The sequence below is a fragment of the Leucoraja erinacea genome, chromosome 15 (assembly GCF_028641065.1).
Source record: "Leucoraja erinacea ecotype New England chromosome 15, Leri_hhj_1, whole genome shotgun sequence".
NCBI classification, from domain to species: Eukaryota; Metazoa; Chordata; class Chondrichthyes; order Rajiformes; family Rajidae; genus Leucoraja; species Leucoraja erinaceus.
Genome location: NC_073391.1, coordinates 3835296 through 3852973, shown reverse-complemented (window position 1 = coordinate 3852973; position 17678 = coordinate 3835296). Strand labels below are relative to the sequence as shown.

Here is a 17678-nt window from a genome sequence, read left to right as displayed (position 1 = left end):
AGTTTGACTTAATGTCAGTGAAGTCTGTCACAATTTTGACATTCTGAGTGGGTCTAAAATGTATTGAATCGTGCCCTCCCCCAATGTTGCTTTGCCTCTTTCATTCCTACTTTTTTGGGTATTCATTTAGTTTCATTGTGCTAAACACACGTAAAATTTTCAAATTCATTTTAATGCCTAGCCTGCAGTTTACAAAGTAAAAATAAACCGGCGGGACCATTCAGAACCATTGGGTTATTACCTACTTGCGAAAAAAGGACACTTCTGTAATGATTTACAAAGTATCCTGAATATCATTAGAATCACAAGGCCATATGGGTTATTTTTCGTTGACTGATCAATCAGAGCACATTATAAACTAATTTTAAAATTAAACAGGTGTTCTCCCTCGTCACATTACAAATGTTTCTGCATTCATTAATATACCGAGTTCCGTATAATGCATGCTATACTAAATGACACAGCTGCGCTTCACTAATAGATCAAACTACATGATTTAATGAGACCACAATTCAGTATATTAAGCAATGATCATGTAATAATTTTCTGCGATATTAATCACCATGATTGCCTTTTGAAACATTGCAACAAACATCATATTGTTTTGTTGGTTTTGTTGAATTGAAACTCCACATTGAATTATAGGAAACTGCTTCATCCCCATCTTGTGTGTACAGCAGCAAATAACAAAATTACTTCAACAGCATTTACCATGCTGCTAGAAGGACAATCGGGGGGGTGTCAGCTCCCCCGCGCCGGGGGCGATCGAACCTCGCGTTGGGGCTGGTCGATACTTCCGCAACGTTGGAGCTTCCCGACTAGCCTCCTCCGAGACTGCAAGCTTTTGATGGTAAGTCCGCGGTGGCTGCGGTGGGAGCGATCCCAGTCAAGGGATCAACTCGGATGATAAATCCGCGCCCCGCGATAGGGCTCAAAGTCAGTCCGAGGAGGCTTCCAGCTCTATTGATGGAAGGCCGCAGAGCGCGTCGGAGAATGTGATCCGAAAATTAATCGCATCTCCGGCAAGGTAAGAACTTGAAAAAAAGTTTCCTCCGATCCCCTCCCCCCCCACCTCCACATAAAACAAACCGAAGAACATTAAAACAAACTTTTAACACACTAAAAAATAACAAAAATAATGAAAAAAGGAACAGACTGCCGGTAGGGCAGCCATCACCCCGCCAACAATACTTCTTGTTGCTACTTTGAGAGCAATTTGCATGGACATCAAATGCTAAACATGCTAACAAAAAAGTGCAACTTTCAGACACTGGAAACTATATTTGGAAAGCTGGGCTTCTGTGGAAATATCTTGGTTTTCTGCATATTCTTATGGAACATGTCTGATTTAAATGGTCTACTTTCTAATGTGATTGTTACATTTGTGCTTGTGTTTAAACATGTATTTATCTAATGTGCCCAGAAAATGTGCATTGTCCTGAAAGCAGTGTAGTTCAGGCCACTCTGTTCGCTCATTTTGAGTTGTAAAATTAAAGCTTTTCTGAAAATTTTTTTGAGAGGACGGGAATAATATGGAGATGGTAAAAGGTGCTGAAAAGATAAATCTATGTTTAAAAAAAAAAAAAAATTAAGTTTCAAGAGTAAGTTAAGAAACAAGTTTGAATTTTAGACACAACATAAACATGTGTCTCTCGGGAAGGATTTTGGAATCATTGACCTTTTGGAGGCATTTTCCATTCTAATGAATTGACCAAATAACATGACATTATTGTTCTGATTAACAGTCACCTATTGTAGACTGACAATGTTCTGAAGACTTGATTACAAATTTTATATTTAAAGTTAGAGGTGAACTTTTTAAACTGGCGTGAAACTGCTGCAGAATGGAGATTATATTCACTGAGGTGGCCAGATGAATTGGTGAACAGGATAGCGAGAAGGATTTAGATTTGTCGTTTTCTCCCTATTCTATCTCTGTTCTCACCACCATGTATCGGTTCGGAATGTTTGAGTCTTTCTGATAGCAAGGTTGACCAACGCTGTTTTTTAAAAGCTCTACAGGTCGTTTACTTAAGGTCTAGTCAGGAGGAGTAGTTGCCTGCTGCATCCAATTTCATGTGGGCACTGCACATTGGATTTAAAAGCCATGACTTCAATGGAGTGTGTTTATCGCCAAGTTGCTGCACCTTTGCTTTTTTTGTGGTGGTTCAAATCAGATTCGTACAGAATTGTTGTAATTTATTGAACGATTCTCGGCAATAATGTGATATGTCTGGTCATGCACAAAATGAACATTGGAAAGTGGGGAATTCCTTTTGGCTGTTCCACATCTCCAGTGGAAGTAGCTGTCAAACTGGCTTGCATGCATTTAGTGATACCTTGCACTGTGGAGAAGCCTGCAATCCATGTGACATTTGCTGCTGCTGCTGGACAGTAGGGAATGAAACTTTGTCATCTAACTAGGAACATAATCCATAAATAACCTTGCATGTGCTGCAGTGCAAAAACATTGCTAATATCTTCAGAACCACCCTGAAGGATTGCAACGGCCAAAAAAATCATGTCCCCTAAACCTTATTGGCAAACTAATCCTTGCTTTGCTAAAAATAAATGACAAGCTCTAGAGTGGATATTATTTCTGAAGGGCATTTGCTCTTATGATGTTTCTTGCTAAAAAGTTCTTAAAAGAATAATCTACATTGTATGAATTGCTGCTTCTTTAGAAGCATCTATATGAAGAGTCGGAAGTGTTTAACCGTTATATTTACCAACAACAGAACAATGAAATTCATTCTGGCTGCAGCTTAACAGGCCTGTAAACCCAATAACATACTATATAGTAAAAAATACAATAAATTAGTAATAATACGAGGCAACCATAATAGTGCAAAAAAAAGTCTTGCCTAGCCCATTTTCCTCCTAGCTTACTTATCCTGTTCTCTTTCTTCTAGCTTATTCCCTTATTCCTCCTCTTTGCCTCCGTCTGCATACATTCTGTCATACATGACTCACTGTGAAAAATGTCTCGTGGGACATTGTGGCCTCAGAACAACTGTGTTCAGACGCTTCAAGTCGAGATGGTTTTTCAGCACCTGGCACACCAGACTTTGTAAACTTTAGCAGCTTTCAAGAACTCTAGAAAGTACCAAATCCTTTTAGAATCATAACAACAGTTAGTAGAAATCAATCATCACAAGACTGCAAGTAGTTGAAAATCCTTTTATAAATATTGCTGCTGGGGTGGGATGCTGCTGCTGCCATTGTGACTCTGTTCAGCTGTGCACAATAATAAGAAAACATGAGCTTTGAGCTCCAATTTAGTAGCAGTGGTATTATATAAGCACTGTATGGTGATTGATGTAACAATCTCCCGATTCTGCATGTTCCCGGTGGCCGTTAGCAGAGAAAACTATTCTAAATATGGTGGGTACACAATTTATTACACAAACTCTAAACACATGCGTCAATTACCACAAGACCAATTTAGCAGTACATTGTCCAAAAATAGGCTGCATTAAAGTTCAAATTTGTGGCCCCAATATAAATGCTGATGCCATTAACTACTATTACTCATTTATACGTGTGGCTTCTCCAAAAAAAAGTAACAAGGTCAATAATATTCTAAAACCTTGTAGCCCAATGGGAGCCTATTACGACTCACATTAATGAAGTACATTCATTTAAAATAAAACCTGTAAGTGAGCAATATATAAACTTGTCAGTCATTAAAAAGTCATTATGAAGCTGACATAAAGATTTAGTAACATCAGGTTAGAGAGTCACTTGGGTTAATGGTTTATGATAAAATATATGAATTATTCATAACAAATGCTGAACTCAAGCAGTGGAGTTAACAAAGTGATGAATCCTCTTTAGAAAGAACTGGTACTGTTTTTTTCAATTGGATTAATTGGTTAGTTTTATACAAATATATCAATTCTAAAAATGTATCATGGATGAACGGATTAGAAAACATTTTGTTTTGGTTTCAATGTCCACAGGATGGAAACTTGATCGTTTTTGATTCGTGCATGTCCATCTTTATTGTATCATCTTCAGTCTTGAGTAGCATTAATCTTAAGATTAAAGTGCATGTACAATGACCTGAATTTTGTTTGAGTAAAAGCTGCACATGAATCACCCAAGGTATATTGAGTATCTATATTAAATCATTGTTCATAGTTTTTCTAGATAAAATGATTGTGATGAATGTCTTTGGCAACAATAAATACATGAACATTTGTGGAGGGTATTATTTTGGCATAGCTCGAACTGAGAGCTTTATGCTGGGCTTTGGATTTTCTGTGCCAAAAAAAATGACTATTTATTTTGAACCTTTGGACTGCAGTTGACCTCTAAATGAAAAAGGCCTCAATATTTTATGAGAACAAATGTTAAAAGGCCAAGGTCTTGTTCTACAGACACATACTGTAATTAGAGAGGGGTTGCCGAATGGATTTGAATGGATTATACATGAACGTTGATCTCAAAGTCTGGCCTTTCCAGATGATCTAACTGCAAAGATAAGCTGATAAATATAATTTCAATAAAACTGTTTATTTGACTTTGATGCTATTATAAATATATCTTCTTAAAACTGTATTGTGTTGCAATTTAGGCTTTGCATATTTAAAAATGTGATAAGGGCATAACCTGATAAACCGCCCTTATCACATTTTCTATTCATATTAGACAAAATAAGCTGCCTCAAAGTACATGAGATCCAGTACCATAAGGGATACAAATTCCTCATTTGAACTCAAAGCCTAGGCTTATGATCATCATATCATAAAGGCTACTATTATAAGTAAGTCCAAGCTGTTCAAAAGTACTGTACTGGCATACAGGTTTACTGAATATTCTGAATGTGAAACGCTGCTTGCATATTATTGCACTGTTAGCATAGAAGAGAAGTGTTTATTTAACTGTTTTCACCATGGCTTGCTCTTTTTTTTTTATAAACAAAATATCAAAATACTTTTAAAAGAAAGCCTAAATGTACTGTGTATTGTCGGGGAGAATGGAAAGAAATAATTAAATGCCATTTTGAGGTTTCTTAAAATGTTGCAACATTCTTACATCCATATAGTAGCAATGTTACAAAATTTTGAGATTTAAAAAATCAAGTCTGCAATTTATCCCATCAGATAAAGCATAAAAAGAAGTTTAATTTGACATCTAATTCACTTTCATATCTCAAGTATTTAAAAAGTTATGGCCATTTTCATACTCGGAAATTAGCATCTTGTTCCCTATTGATTTTCTATGGACATAACAAAAAAGCTGTGATCGTGGACAGTCAAAAGCACATAACTTTCTTAAAAATTAAGAGAACTGAATGAAATTTTCAGTTATCATAGATTGAAGCATTCTGAAACAAATATGAAATAATCTTACTTGGATGACCTGAAATAGTAAGATTAAACGAGTACTTACCAGTACGAAGTTTGATCTGTATTTTATGAGGAGTTACGGTGAGGGATTAAGTGAAGACCCCAGCTCCAGTGCGCAGGTGCGGCATACTTCGAAGCAGCGGTGTGAAATCACAGAATAGACACAATATTTGAAGTAAGATAGTAAAGATCACGAGACATCAATTTACTAGTTCGATCTGTATAATGAGGGTGGGAGCGGCGGGCACTTAATCCCTCACCGTAACTCCTCATAAAATACAGATCAAACTTCGTACTGGTAAGTACTCGTTTAATCTTACTATTTTACTTCGGAGTCACGTGAGTGATTCCGTGAAGACTTCAAAGGTCTGTGATTTCAAACCGTGTAACAGTTTTTATTTCACTCACTGCCGAAGTTTATGAGGGAGGAAGTGTTATCGTAATCTACCAGTGGATCTGCTTTCAAAAGAAACAGAAAGGTATTTGTTAACAATAACAACATAAAAGAGCTCCTCTGAGCTTAAATTAATATTGCAGTTTGTAATATTCTCCTGCAATTAAATCAGGTTTATCAACGGTTTATAATAAAAAATGTTCTGAACGCGGTTCCCTTGACCATTCTGCTGTATTGAAAATGTGGTCAACCGGGATGTCCATTCGTTCAGCCGCTGATACCAATGCTGCCCTAGTGGAATGGGATTAAATGTATTATTATCTATTCCGGCAGCTTTCAGTACCTGTTTGAGCCACCTTGGAGTGGTTTGGCTCGTACCCCGTCTTGGGTTACTGTGGTTGACCCATAGGCTTTCCTCTCCCTCTAAGATAGTGGGTTGTGTCTATATATAGTAGTAAATGGGTCACCACACTCAACCTGGACTCTGGTGGGTGGGCCCGGAATCCCACCAGTGAATCGGGCGTTCCTGGTCCATATAGCCATATAACGATTACAGCACGGAAAACACAGGCGATCTCGACCCTGCTAGTTCGTGCCGAATCCATATACCTGCGAGTTAGATTTTACCAGACCTAAATATGAACTTGATGCGTCTGGGGTAATCACCATGTATCCAGTCTAGTTTATGGAGTGACCGGACTCTTTGAGCGTGTACGAGAGCCATAAGCATGAGCCTTTTTTTAAAACATAGATAAGCAAGCTGAGGGATCTGGCTGGTGCCATTCTCTGAGGTATGTCAATATCACACCAAGATCCCATACATGGGTATATACCTGGGTGTTTGGGGCTTATATTATAGTTGCCCTTCATAAGTTTACCTTCAGTGGATGGGATCCCATGCTCTGCTGACATGCGGTTTTAGATAAGCAGATAAGGCGCTCCATGCTGTATTTACGGCACTGTAACTCACCTTTTAGTCATGGTGTAGATGTTCCAGGAACTCCAATACGTCAGTGGTTGAATAGTTCGTTGTCCCTGCGTCGTATTTTACCCATGTTAGCTTTTAGTGACTGTTCGCAGGGATGCCGACATGGTGGTAATGGTTCCTTTGGATAATCCCAGTCCCTGGTTAGGTCTATTCAAACCTGCACCCAGGAGTTTGATGTTCCCCTGGCATGGGTGGCTTATGCCTGATACTGGGTTGAGTCAGCAACCATGGTCCACTAGGGAAATCCATAGGTGACTCGCCCACCGTGTCGTGATGAACTGGGAACCATGGCTGTAGGCCGGTCGGGCACGTTCAATATCTCGGAGACAGATCCCATCTGTACTGCGAAGTGCCCGACTGATGAGGCAGAAGGGAGGAAGGCAAAGCAGAAATTCCCCCTTCCACCGTATAGGCATCTATCGCTGCCTCTAATCTGGTTCCTAAGTCACATACATGGGTTACTGGTGATTCCGTCTTGTGCAACCAAATTGATATCTGGCTTTCAAACTGCTTAATAAACTTAGCAGATATTTTGGGTTATGACATCTATTCAATGTAATCATAAATTTTACCCCGTGACATGGTGTCTCCCACTGTGTTCTAGCTTCCTAGGACATAGGCAGCTGATAGTTAAAATGTCTTTTGACACACCATTGCCAGATTTGTTTGACCAATTTGTTGCACAATAATGATTATTATGCTCCCCATATGGTTGATATAAGCCACCACCATAGTATTATCAATCCGTAACCACATATGTACGTGCTGCATTTGAAATGCATATGCTTTTTAGCCCAATAGGCGATCACCAATCCCAAGAAGTTGATGCCCGGTATGTGTAGTAACGATGTTTGTGAATTGGTCCATCTGTTACCTGTGCTGGATATGGAGTTTAGTTGCTCCCCAGCCTAAAGTACTGGCATTGGTTTTTAAAATAACCAAGTTGGGATTGGTGATGATAATAGGGCTGAAAACTATGCCAAATATATGTCTGCCCACCACCTTAATTGTGATATAGCTTCAGTGGGTACATTCATGATTTGATTATAGTGACCCAAGTATCTTGGCAAAGTAACAATCATGTGGACGGAATTATTATTGAAGCCCAGATACTCCTTGGTAGTAACGCTTCAATACTGGTTTATCTGGGCGTGGGATGAACCTCAGCTTTAGGGAGCTGTTTCGTAGCTAGAACTGCTCCACAGCTAATTCCTTTGTATCCCCTAATATGAGGATATCATCCAATGTGTGCCATTATTATATTTGTTTTTCTTAATATTTTCATGGCCATTTATAATAGTTTAGGGCTGAGGTTTAGACCATATGAAATGCTATATGCTCCCATGGTTGCCCTAACCGGATATCCATGATCCAGGTAAATATATTTAGGTATCTATAATGATCCTAGTGTAATGGTATAAGATAGTTAGCATCTCCCATATCAATGCTCCCCATAGGTATCCTAGGGAGATTAGATGTCTGGCAGTTTGAAAAACTCCACCTCCATCTTAAAGTGGATATACTCAACAGATTTATTTAGTGATATTAGATCAATGATGATGCTACATTCATCATCTTTTATAGTTTTGGTGAATATATTCGATACAAATTCCAATCCGTTTAGTAATGTGCCTGTTTAGTTCAGCTTGCCTTCTCACTTCTCTTTTCTTAGAGGGAGAAACAGCCCTTTGGGCGCATTGCTGAACTGGCAGTAAAATGCCCAATTTGAATTCGTTTTTATCCTCTAATGCTGTTGAGTATATTTTGGTTATTTGTGACAGCATCCCATGCTTAGCCCACTCCCCATGCAGTTAGTAGAACACCCTTGTTTTAGTGTAAACTGGGAGGAACCAGACTACCTACCTCCATGCTTGTTGTTTTTCATGAAGGCGTAGTTTGCTGGTATGCTGGTGCTGTCGGTGGGGCGGCGCATCTTCCCACGGCTCCGCTCTGGGCCCCGTCTAAAAAGAACTATGGGGGATCTGCAGCGGTCACCAGGCTTTCACCAGTCCTTGTTTGATATTGCTGGTGGATGCTGAGGGGTGCTGCCAGCTGGGTGTTGGATGTGATGTCCTGCTCGTCCCATAGCCTGCTCCCTCTTCCCCGCAGCAGCGGTTTGCATAGCCCCATATATTCGGGGTTGCGGGCAGGTCTATATGCACCATCGTTCAGTCGAGTATCCCAAATATGGGAACATCTTAGGCGTCAGCACCAAAGGCGAGCAAAAGGTGGTAACATCTTGACCTTCTGTAGAATTCGCTGCTTGTCTGTGAGTCTACGAGACCCAGCTGCCTGCGGATTTGCCTCTGGAAAGGCCTGTTCCTGCAGGGCTTTTGTTGGGAAGATGGTCGCGTGGAGGAGCCATGTAGTGGCCCACGACACCCAGTGGCTCTTCCTGATCCTGCTCCCCTGGCATACTGCTGTTCTCGTCCGCCTGCCCAGCGCTTAAGCCAGCCCAGCCCTGGCCTCCTTAGCCCATAAAAAAGGAGCATAAAGGATGCGCTAAATGGGAGGAGGCAAAGCACTCCACTCCGCTGTTGCATCAATCCCTCGACAAGGGAGATGGCTAGTGCAATAGCACTGGGGTAGGAGTCAGCTCCCTTGGCATTCAGCCAGTGCCCCTTTACACCGGCGGCACAGGGAGCGGCTCGGTGTCGAGTGAGCGGGAGCATTGAAATAGCTCCACCGCTACCGGTGGCTGCCTCCCAGATAAGGACCCTCGTGTGGAGTTGGGCAGGCAGTCCTTCTCCTGGAGGTGAACTTCATGACCTCCTCTGGCTTGGGGAGACAGACATACTTATTTTTGCCTTCTCCAACCTGTTCCAGCTTGGAGGAAGATGGCTCCTGTAGAACCTGTAAATTGGTAAGATTTTTGTCTTACCTGTATGTAGAGGCTGCCTGCCGTTTTCCAGGCGGCGTTGTGGCGGTTCCCGGGCGGCGATTCTCCTGGTCAGGAGTCTGCAGGGCTGCCGGTCGGGTTTTTTTTTTTTTTTTTTTTTTTAATTTCCCGCCGGTCCGCGGCTGTACGGAACAGCTGTTCAGCGGACCGGCATAGCGCAGCTCCTAGCAGCGGTCCGCAGCGTTAGCGGTCCGGGTGGCACCTTTTCCCCGTCACTGTCGGCCCCACGCTGGAGTCGAAACGGGGCCCGCTCACCATGCCTCACTTTGCTCCCCCTGGAGCAAAAATCACAAGGCCCGATTAAGGTAAGTACTTACCTCTCGTCCCTGGATGCGGGAGCTAGCCCGACTCCCGCTGGCTGCGTTCTGCACGCTGTGCGTAATGCCGCACCTGCGCACTGGAGCTGGGGTCTTCACGGAATCACTCACGTGACTCCGAAGTAAAATTAAAGCATATAATTAGTTAGTTACCCAATTGTAGCTAATTTCAAACTTTAATTACTAGATCTAAACATCTATCCATTTCTTAATAAATGATTAACATTTTTAAATAGCCTAAGTGTCCAAATAATATTCACAAATAATTCACGATAAAACATGATTTTTAAATCTCATTTACATTAATTTATAGGCCAAATGGAAGGAATTTAGTGTTCAACTGCTGTAAATTAAAGTTCATTTAAATAAACCCTTCTAGTGGGATCCTGTGAACGCGCTGGTTTAGAACGTTCACATTGCGGTAGATTTGTGCCCTCAAATGCCCAGAAAAATACTGCGGGATATAATGGGGCCCAAATTAGCTACTCGCAACATTAAACTTTGTATAAAGGGATCTTAAGAAGCCCTTTTTAATGTATAAATAAACAGCCTACCTTCTGTTGTCTGCTGTATGAGACCCTGCCGGTTGCCGGCGGTCGCGGGTTTAGAGGTTAATTTTTAAACTACTATAATAATTACATAAAAGTAATAATAGCTAATGCGACGGAATCTTCCAGCGATTTTTCGTTAATAATTAACTAGGCTGAACATCCTCGATTTGAACAGCCTAGGGAAAATCGCGTTTTAAACCCGCCCCCCTCTAAACGGCGCCAAAATCGCGCACACGGGCTGGGACAGATTTTCAGCGACGCTTCAGGTAGGCTTTGCAACATACCTACATATAGAAAAACATAGAAACATAGAAAAATAGGTGCAGGAATAGGCCATTCGACCCTTCGAGCCAGCACCGCCATTCAATATGATCATGAATGATCATCTAAAATTAATACCCCGTTCCTGCTTTTTTTCCCCATATCCCTTGATTCCTTTAGCCCCAAGAGCTAAATCTAACTCTACTCAGTTGCCTGAGAAATGGGAAAATGATGATGAAACGCTACAGGAATTGTTCCTGGGGTGCATGCCTACTCTGACTACTACCAGGTAGATGTTACAGCTCCAGGGCACTTCAGAAGACATTATGTATTTATTTTGATGATATTGCCAATGCCCATAGTCAGTCCTGACTGCAACATTCAGAATTCTATCATCAGTGATTGCAAGAAAAGAGACCAATATCTATGGACCCATTAAAAACAAAATCCATTGTACAAAATTGTGCACTTCAAACTCAGTTTCTTAACATATGTGCATCTAAACATAAATAATCATCATGTACATATTATGATTATCTGAGTAGAACTTTAAAAAAAAAACATGATGTCTCAAGAAATTAATTCAAATGTTTATGATTTGAAAGCATGTTCTATTATTCAAGTTTAGTGCTAATTTTCTAATTTTAGGACTGAATATTCTGATAAATCTTGAATGTTGTGTACTAAAGTCAGGGTGAAAGACGGAACTGAAAACAAAAAAGGAAAATTCAAGCCCTATGTACAATGTAATCGATAAACTCATGAAGCGTGCAATGAGTTGAGGACATATTTAAACCTAGTGAAAAAATGTTTTACCATTTCATTATAGAAATGCTATTTGGTGCACCAAACATGAATTTCATACAAACATTTACATATTTGTTTTTATTTCAGATATTATTCTGCTTTGAAAACTATGGAACTGCTAGAAAATACCTATCTTCCCCAAGTTTATCAGTATCGTTTCTGTCAGATCATGACTGAAAATATTCCCAGACTGCGAGAAGAGATCAAGGAAATTTCAATGTCAGATTTGAAAGATTTCTTGGAAAGTATTCGGAAGCACTCTGATAAAATAGGGGAAATGGCCATGAAACAAGTGAGAAATATCAAATTTAGTTTCTTAAGCTGTTTTGAACTAGTACTTACCATATAAACATTCTGTGGCGTGATATGTTATGAATTAACATTCTAACTAAACAGTGAATAACCAGTTCAGAGATGTCAATTTTGATTGAATAGGAATATTTTCCAGGGAAACAATGGAAACACAGACCTCTCAATTTGTAGCTCATCGGTTTTGGGTGGGGTGGGGTGATACTAATTGGGGTTGTGGCTGATGAATTCAATAATTTGTTCTTCTGCATCATGCAGTTATTCTTCTTGTCATACATTTGCTGCCATTAGGTGTTCACTCTTGTGGTTCAGTGCCAGTTAATGTATCCAAAAAATGTCCAACATTATTGGAAAGGAAAATGAAGACTAAATTTATTTGTATTTTTAGATTGTTGACTTGAGCAAGGGTTCAAAACCACAATTCTTGTTTTTGTATTAATGAAAGTTGAGGTCAAGAATTGTTTTTGATCCTTTCCCCCTCTCATCCCACCCTAGATAGACACTTCTCATGAAAAGGGTTGTATTTCTTCCTAGGATGAAGATGTATTTTAAGAAAAAAATGCTTCCTTTTTGGCTGCTTTTGAAAATTCTTTGTTGTAAATAACAGCTCACCCACCTTGATGCAGTCAGTGATGCTGGTCTCCATGGGGTCCTTCATATTGATGTCTAACAACCGACATGAGTAAAGGGAAAATCCGTGCAATACAAAATCACTTGATGGACATTTTTCCTTTACATCAGTGGGCCAGTGAGCACTCCACTGTTTCTCCACTGTGCAAAATCTAGGCCCATGAATTTTAAAGTGTGGGTAAATTGGAATGATTTATAATCTGGAAAGATATTGGATAATATGTGTAGAAAATGTTTTGAGGTATAGATGATGATGATGAATTTTGTTTTCTAAAGCAGTTCTGTTTGGAATATTCAGTTGTGTTTTATTAATGATCCACAGTCACAGCAGCAGAGAATCTTCAATCGTGTTGTGAAGAAGCAAACGCATAATGGCAATGAAAAGTTGTATGCTGCCAGTGGTGCATTTTTAGGACACTTCGATACAGCAACACCAGAGCAGTTACAGGATGAGGAAGAAGAATATGAAGAGGAGGTAATTTTAACAGCCACTCCATGTTTAAATAGTATATTAAATTAATTATTTGACCTACTCTACGTAGTATAATTGTAATGAGAATTGACTTTTTCTTAATTGGTTTGTCGAGCTTAGAAATATGTGAGATAGAGACTCTGACCTCTGGTTTTGCCCAGGGAGAGAAATAAAGGGCAAGTAGTTGGGGAGGGAAAAGAGGAGAAATGTCTTCACTAGGGATACTGTGTCTTTGGAATTCTCTATCCCAGAGTGCTGCGGAGGCTGAATTATCGATGGCATTTAAAGCATAAAATGATCTATTTCTGGAAAAGAAGATTAGGCTCAAGGGGCTGAGGGATGTAGTCTGATTTCTTCTATTACGTTCAGTTTCATTGGACCTATATGAAGTAGTATGTTTAAAAGCTTGGGTTTCTTTTCCTCCTGCAAATTTGGTGAAAAGCCTTGGATAAAGGTTGGTGTAAATGCTTTATTCTGTAACAGTAAGTCACAGAGCTATGTGAATGTCCTAATCTTTGCTTTGATCTGAATATCGTTATCAGAAAGATTTGATTATTTATAAAGTAATATTGTAATGTAATTTGATTGGCGAGCTTTACCTATTGAAAGCTCAGTACTGATCTTTCTGGAGATCTGTGATGAGAAATTGACCAATTTAAAATGATAGTGGATTCTGGAGTCAAGTGTTTGTTTATTATCGGTACCAACAACAGAACAATGAAATTCTTGCTGCAGCTTAACAGGCTCATAAACGCAATAACACATATAATATATAATACAATTGCAATTTTCAAAAAATACAAAAAACATAACCCGTAATACTAGGTAACCAAAATACAATATTTTAAAAGAAAATCAAAAACTAAGTCCATATGAGATCATAATTGCTGAGGTTAGTATTGCATAGTGTTCAATGGTCTGATGGTTGTTGGGGCAAAGCTGTTCTGGAACCTGGTGGTTATGGTTTTCAGGCTCCTGTACCTTCCCGATGGTAGGAGCGAAATGAGAGAGTGACCAGGGTGGCGTGGGGGTCTTTGATATTAGCAGCCTTTTTATGGCTGCATCTTCTATAGATTGCTTTAAATGGTGGAAAGGTCAGTGCCTGTGATGGACCAGGCAGTATCTTTCGCCATTTGTAGTCTCTTGGTTTCTAGGTGTTCAAGTGGCCAAACCAGGCTGTGATGTGATGCAATATGTTCAACATAAATGTTTGATTGTTGATAAATTCTTTGCCATACATGTTCCCTGCAGGTTCTCACTGCCCAAGATCTTGTTGATTTCTCCCCTGTTTACAGATGTCTGCATATATACACCATTTTGGTAAGTGTTTTTGGTTCCCAGTATTTCTGTGTGTAAAGTTAAGTAGACCTTTGTGCATCATCTGAGAATAAAAATTGGTTACACTTGGCTAACATGATGTTCAATTGTAAATCCACATCCTGAACAGTTTTTAAAAAAAAAAAAGACATATGGCGTTTAATCCGAGAAAGTGTGAGTCTCGCACTTTAGGAAGTCGAGTGTAAATGGAAAATATATAGTCAATGACAAGATATTTAACAACATTGATGTACGGTGGGATATTAGGGACCGTCAATAACTCCCTGAAAGTGGCAACACAAGTAGATAGTGATAAAGAAGGCACATAGTATTCTGAAGAAAAGTCTCGACCCGAAAGGTTGCCTATTCCTTCTCTCCGTAGATGCTGCCTCACCCGCTGAGTTTCTCCGGCATTTTTTGTCTACCTTCAATTGTTCCAGCATCTGCAGTTCTTTCATAGTATGCTTGCCTTCGTTGGTTGGGGTATTGAATATGAGAGTTAGGAAGTCGGTGAGAGACGGTGCTCGAGAAGGCCTTCATCAGTAAGGGTATTGAGTATAGAAGTTAGGATGTAATGTTACAGTTGTAGAAGACGTTGGTGTGGCTGCAGTTGGAGTATTCTGTTCAGTTTTGATCGCCCAGCTGTAGGAAGGATGTTGTTAAGCTGGAAAGAGTGCAGAGAATATATTTACAAAGATGTTGCTAGGACTTGATGGCCTGAGCTATAGGGAGAGGTTGGGAAAGCTAAGACTTTATTTCTTGGAGCACAGGAGGAGGAGGGGTGATCTTATAGAGGTGCATAGGATCATGAGGAGAATAGATAGGGTAGAAATAGACTGGGTAAATGCGTGGAGTTTTTCACCCAGAGTTGGGGAATCAACAACCAGAGAATATGGGTTTAAGGTGAGAGGGGAAAGATTTCATCGGAACCTGAGGGACGACCTTTACCACAGAGTGTGGTGGATATATGGAACGAGCTACCAAAGGAGGCAGTTGAGGCTGTAACATTTTATTTGGACAGGTACATGGATAGGAAAGGTTTAGAGGGATATGGGCCAAACATGGGCAGGTGGGACTAGTGTAGATGGGACATCCCGGTCAGTATGAGTAAGTTGGGCCGGATGGCCTGTTTCCTTGCAGTGTGACCCAATGACTCTAAGTGATGCAGCAATTTTATAGTACATCGGTCAGGCTGCATTTGCTATATTGCGAGGAGTTCTGGTCACCGCTTTACAAGTGTGCAGGGACCAGAACAATGCCTGGATTAGTTGGTATTAGGTACAGGGCGTACTTGGATTGTTTTCTCTGGGATGCTTGAAGTTGAGGGGAAACAATATAAAATTATTATGTGAGGCATGGGTAGATGTTGGGTAGGGTCGAAGGGTCAATAGTGGGAACCTACTTCCCAAGAGGGAAATATTAAATACTAACGGGCGTAGCTTTATGGTGAGAGAAGCAGAGTTTTAAGGAGACGTGTACATCGAGTATTTTTAACATAGAGAATGGTGAGTGCCTGGGAAACACTGCCAGGAAAGGTGGTAGAGGCAGATTTGATTGTGTTATTTAATGGCCTTTTGGATAGGCACATTGATATGCAGGAAATGGAAGGATACTGATTATGTGCAGACAGATAAAAGTTGGTCTTGTCATCATGTTCGGCATAGACATTGTGGGCCAAGGGGCGTGTTCCTGTTCTGTACTGTTCAGTGTTTTAAACCAAACTGCCTTGCAAGTAGTCATGATGATCCTAGGTTTATTCAATGCTCATTCTAAATTGATCGTAGTCAGAGTAATGTCGGTCAGAGTGATGATAGATATTGCATTTGGTTGAGGTGTAGTGGAATTGTATGGGAAGGAAAAAGTTTGGAATAAAATTAATTGATGCTGAGAAAAATAGAGCCAGCAACTAATTGCTGGCTTTTATACGAGTCATTCTGTTTGACCAGCTTGTTTGAGTTTTCTTTTCGTTTTTAAAATTTTATAAATGATCATTTACTGCTTATGTATATAAGAATGTGGTCATGAGCTAACATTTGGAACGGATGCAGTATTTCTGGTGATGGTACTGTCACATTGTTGTCAAATATAGTTCAAGATCTGGACCCAGTGGCAATTAAGTCATGAACATGATGGGATGAATCTTGGAAGGGAACATAGCTGTTATTGCGTTTAAGAAAAAACTGCAGATGTGGGAAAATCGAAGCAATTTCCTTCGCTCCATAGATGCTGCTGCACCCACTGAGTTTCTCCAGCATTTTTGTCTACCGTAGCTGTTATTACTGTGTGTCTGCTGACCTTTGGGAGGGTTTATAGAGTAGTCCTACGAGAATAGCATGCAGAATTAATGACTTCAGGTATACGGAGAAACCATAGAGATTTGAGGTTCCTCCTTGCAGTGCAGTTAAAATAAGATTTATTGAGGATTATCAAAGTTGTCAAGTTTTAGCATGTGAGTTAGTAGAAACTGTTTCTAAGGACAAAAGCATTGGGAGCCACAGGATCTAGATTAGATATAAGGTAATTGACACAAAGAAAATATTTATGTAATGAGCTGGTATCTTCCAGTAAACACTACCTGTAGGGGTACATGCAGCAGATAACTAACAGTAGAACATTAAATCAACATTTGAGGTGGAAAGCATGTGAGAAGCAAAACAAGACGAAAGTGATTAAGAGTATAGCTAGTTCAAGTGTGAGCACTACATGCAATATGACCTTCTATGCTATATTAGATTTTGTTTCCTGATGATAATTGATAACAAATAATTTAGTTATAGGATTATCCAGTCCCTTGGGACAGAGTGCTGTTTCCACACCGATTCTGTACATTCTGAGGTGACTGATGTTGTTCGAGACGCAGACTCTATCAATGCTAGGTCAGGTGAAACTTGATTTAGAAAAGGTCAAGGGATAATTGTGAGGCAGCTATTTATACTGGACTTGTGTGTGTTTCTGATGCATGAGTGGGAAAGAACTGTAGATGCTGGTTTAGATTGAAGATAGACACAAAATGCTGGAGCAACTCAGCATCCCTGGAGAGAAGGAACGGGCGACGCTTCGGGTCGAGACCCTTCAGACTGATCTGTCTGAAGATGGGTCTCGACCCGAAGTGTCGCCCGTTTCTTCTTCCCTGGGATGATGCCTGTCCCACATGAACTTAATGTTCTAAATAGAATCCCAAACACTGCAGTTCTGCTTTAGCAGTAATATCCAAGGAGACAGTGGGAATGTTACAATGTTTCAGTGTCTTTGAGTGCATCTATTTATCTTTTTCCTCTTTCTGATACATTATTCCGAGGTGTCACAGGAAGAGTGTATCTGTTTAGACTGAGCATAACTACAATAGAACATGGGAAAATTGGTTTGTGACAATATTAAT

At 40.0% G+C, this 17678-nt stretch overlaps 1 protein-coding gene across 4 annotated transcripts in view; it reads left to right on the top strand.

Annotated features, from left to right (window-relative positions):
- The window catches only part of LOC129703908 (exocyst complex component 6-like), a 190959-nt gene that overhangs the window by 57582 nt on the left and 115699 nt on the right, over positions 1 to 17678 (top strand). For all 4 annotated transcript variants that reach the window (XM_055646612.1, XM_055646613.1, XM_055646614.1 and 1 more), the window contains exons 6-8: positions 11659 to 11863; positions 12833 to 12985; positions 14234 to 14302. In XM_055646612.1, the coding sequence (XP_055502587.1) occupies positions 11659 to 11863; positions 12833 to 12985; positions 14234 to 14302 (427 nt within the window). The remainder of the gene's footprint in view (positions 1 to 11658; positions 11864 to 12832; positions 12986 to 14233; positions 14303 to 17678) is intronic.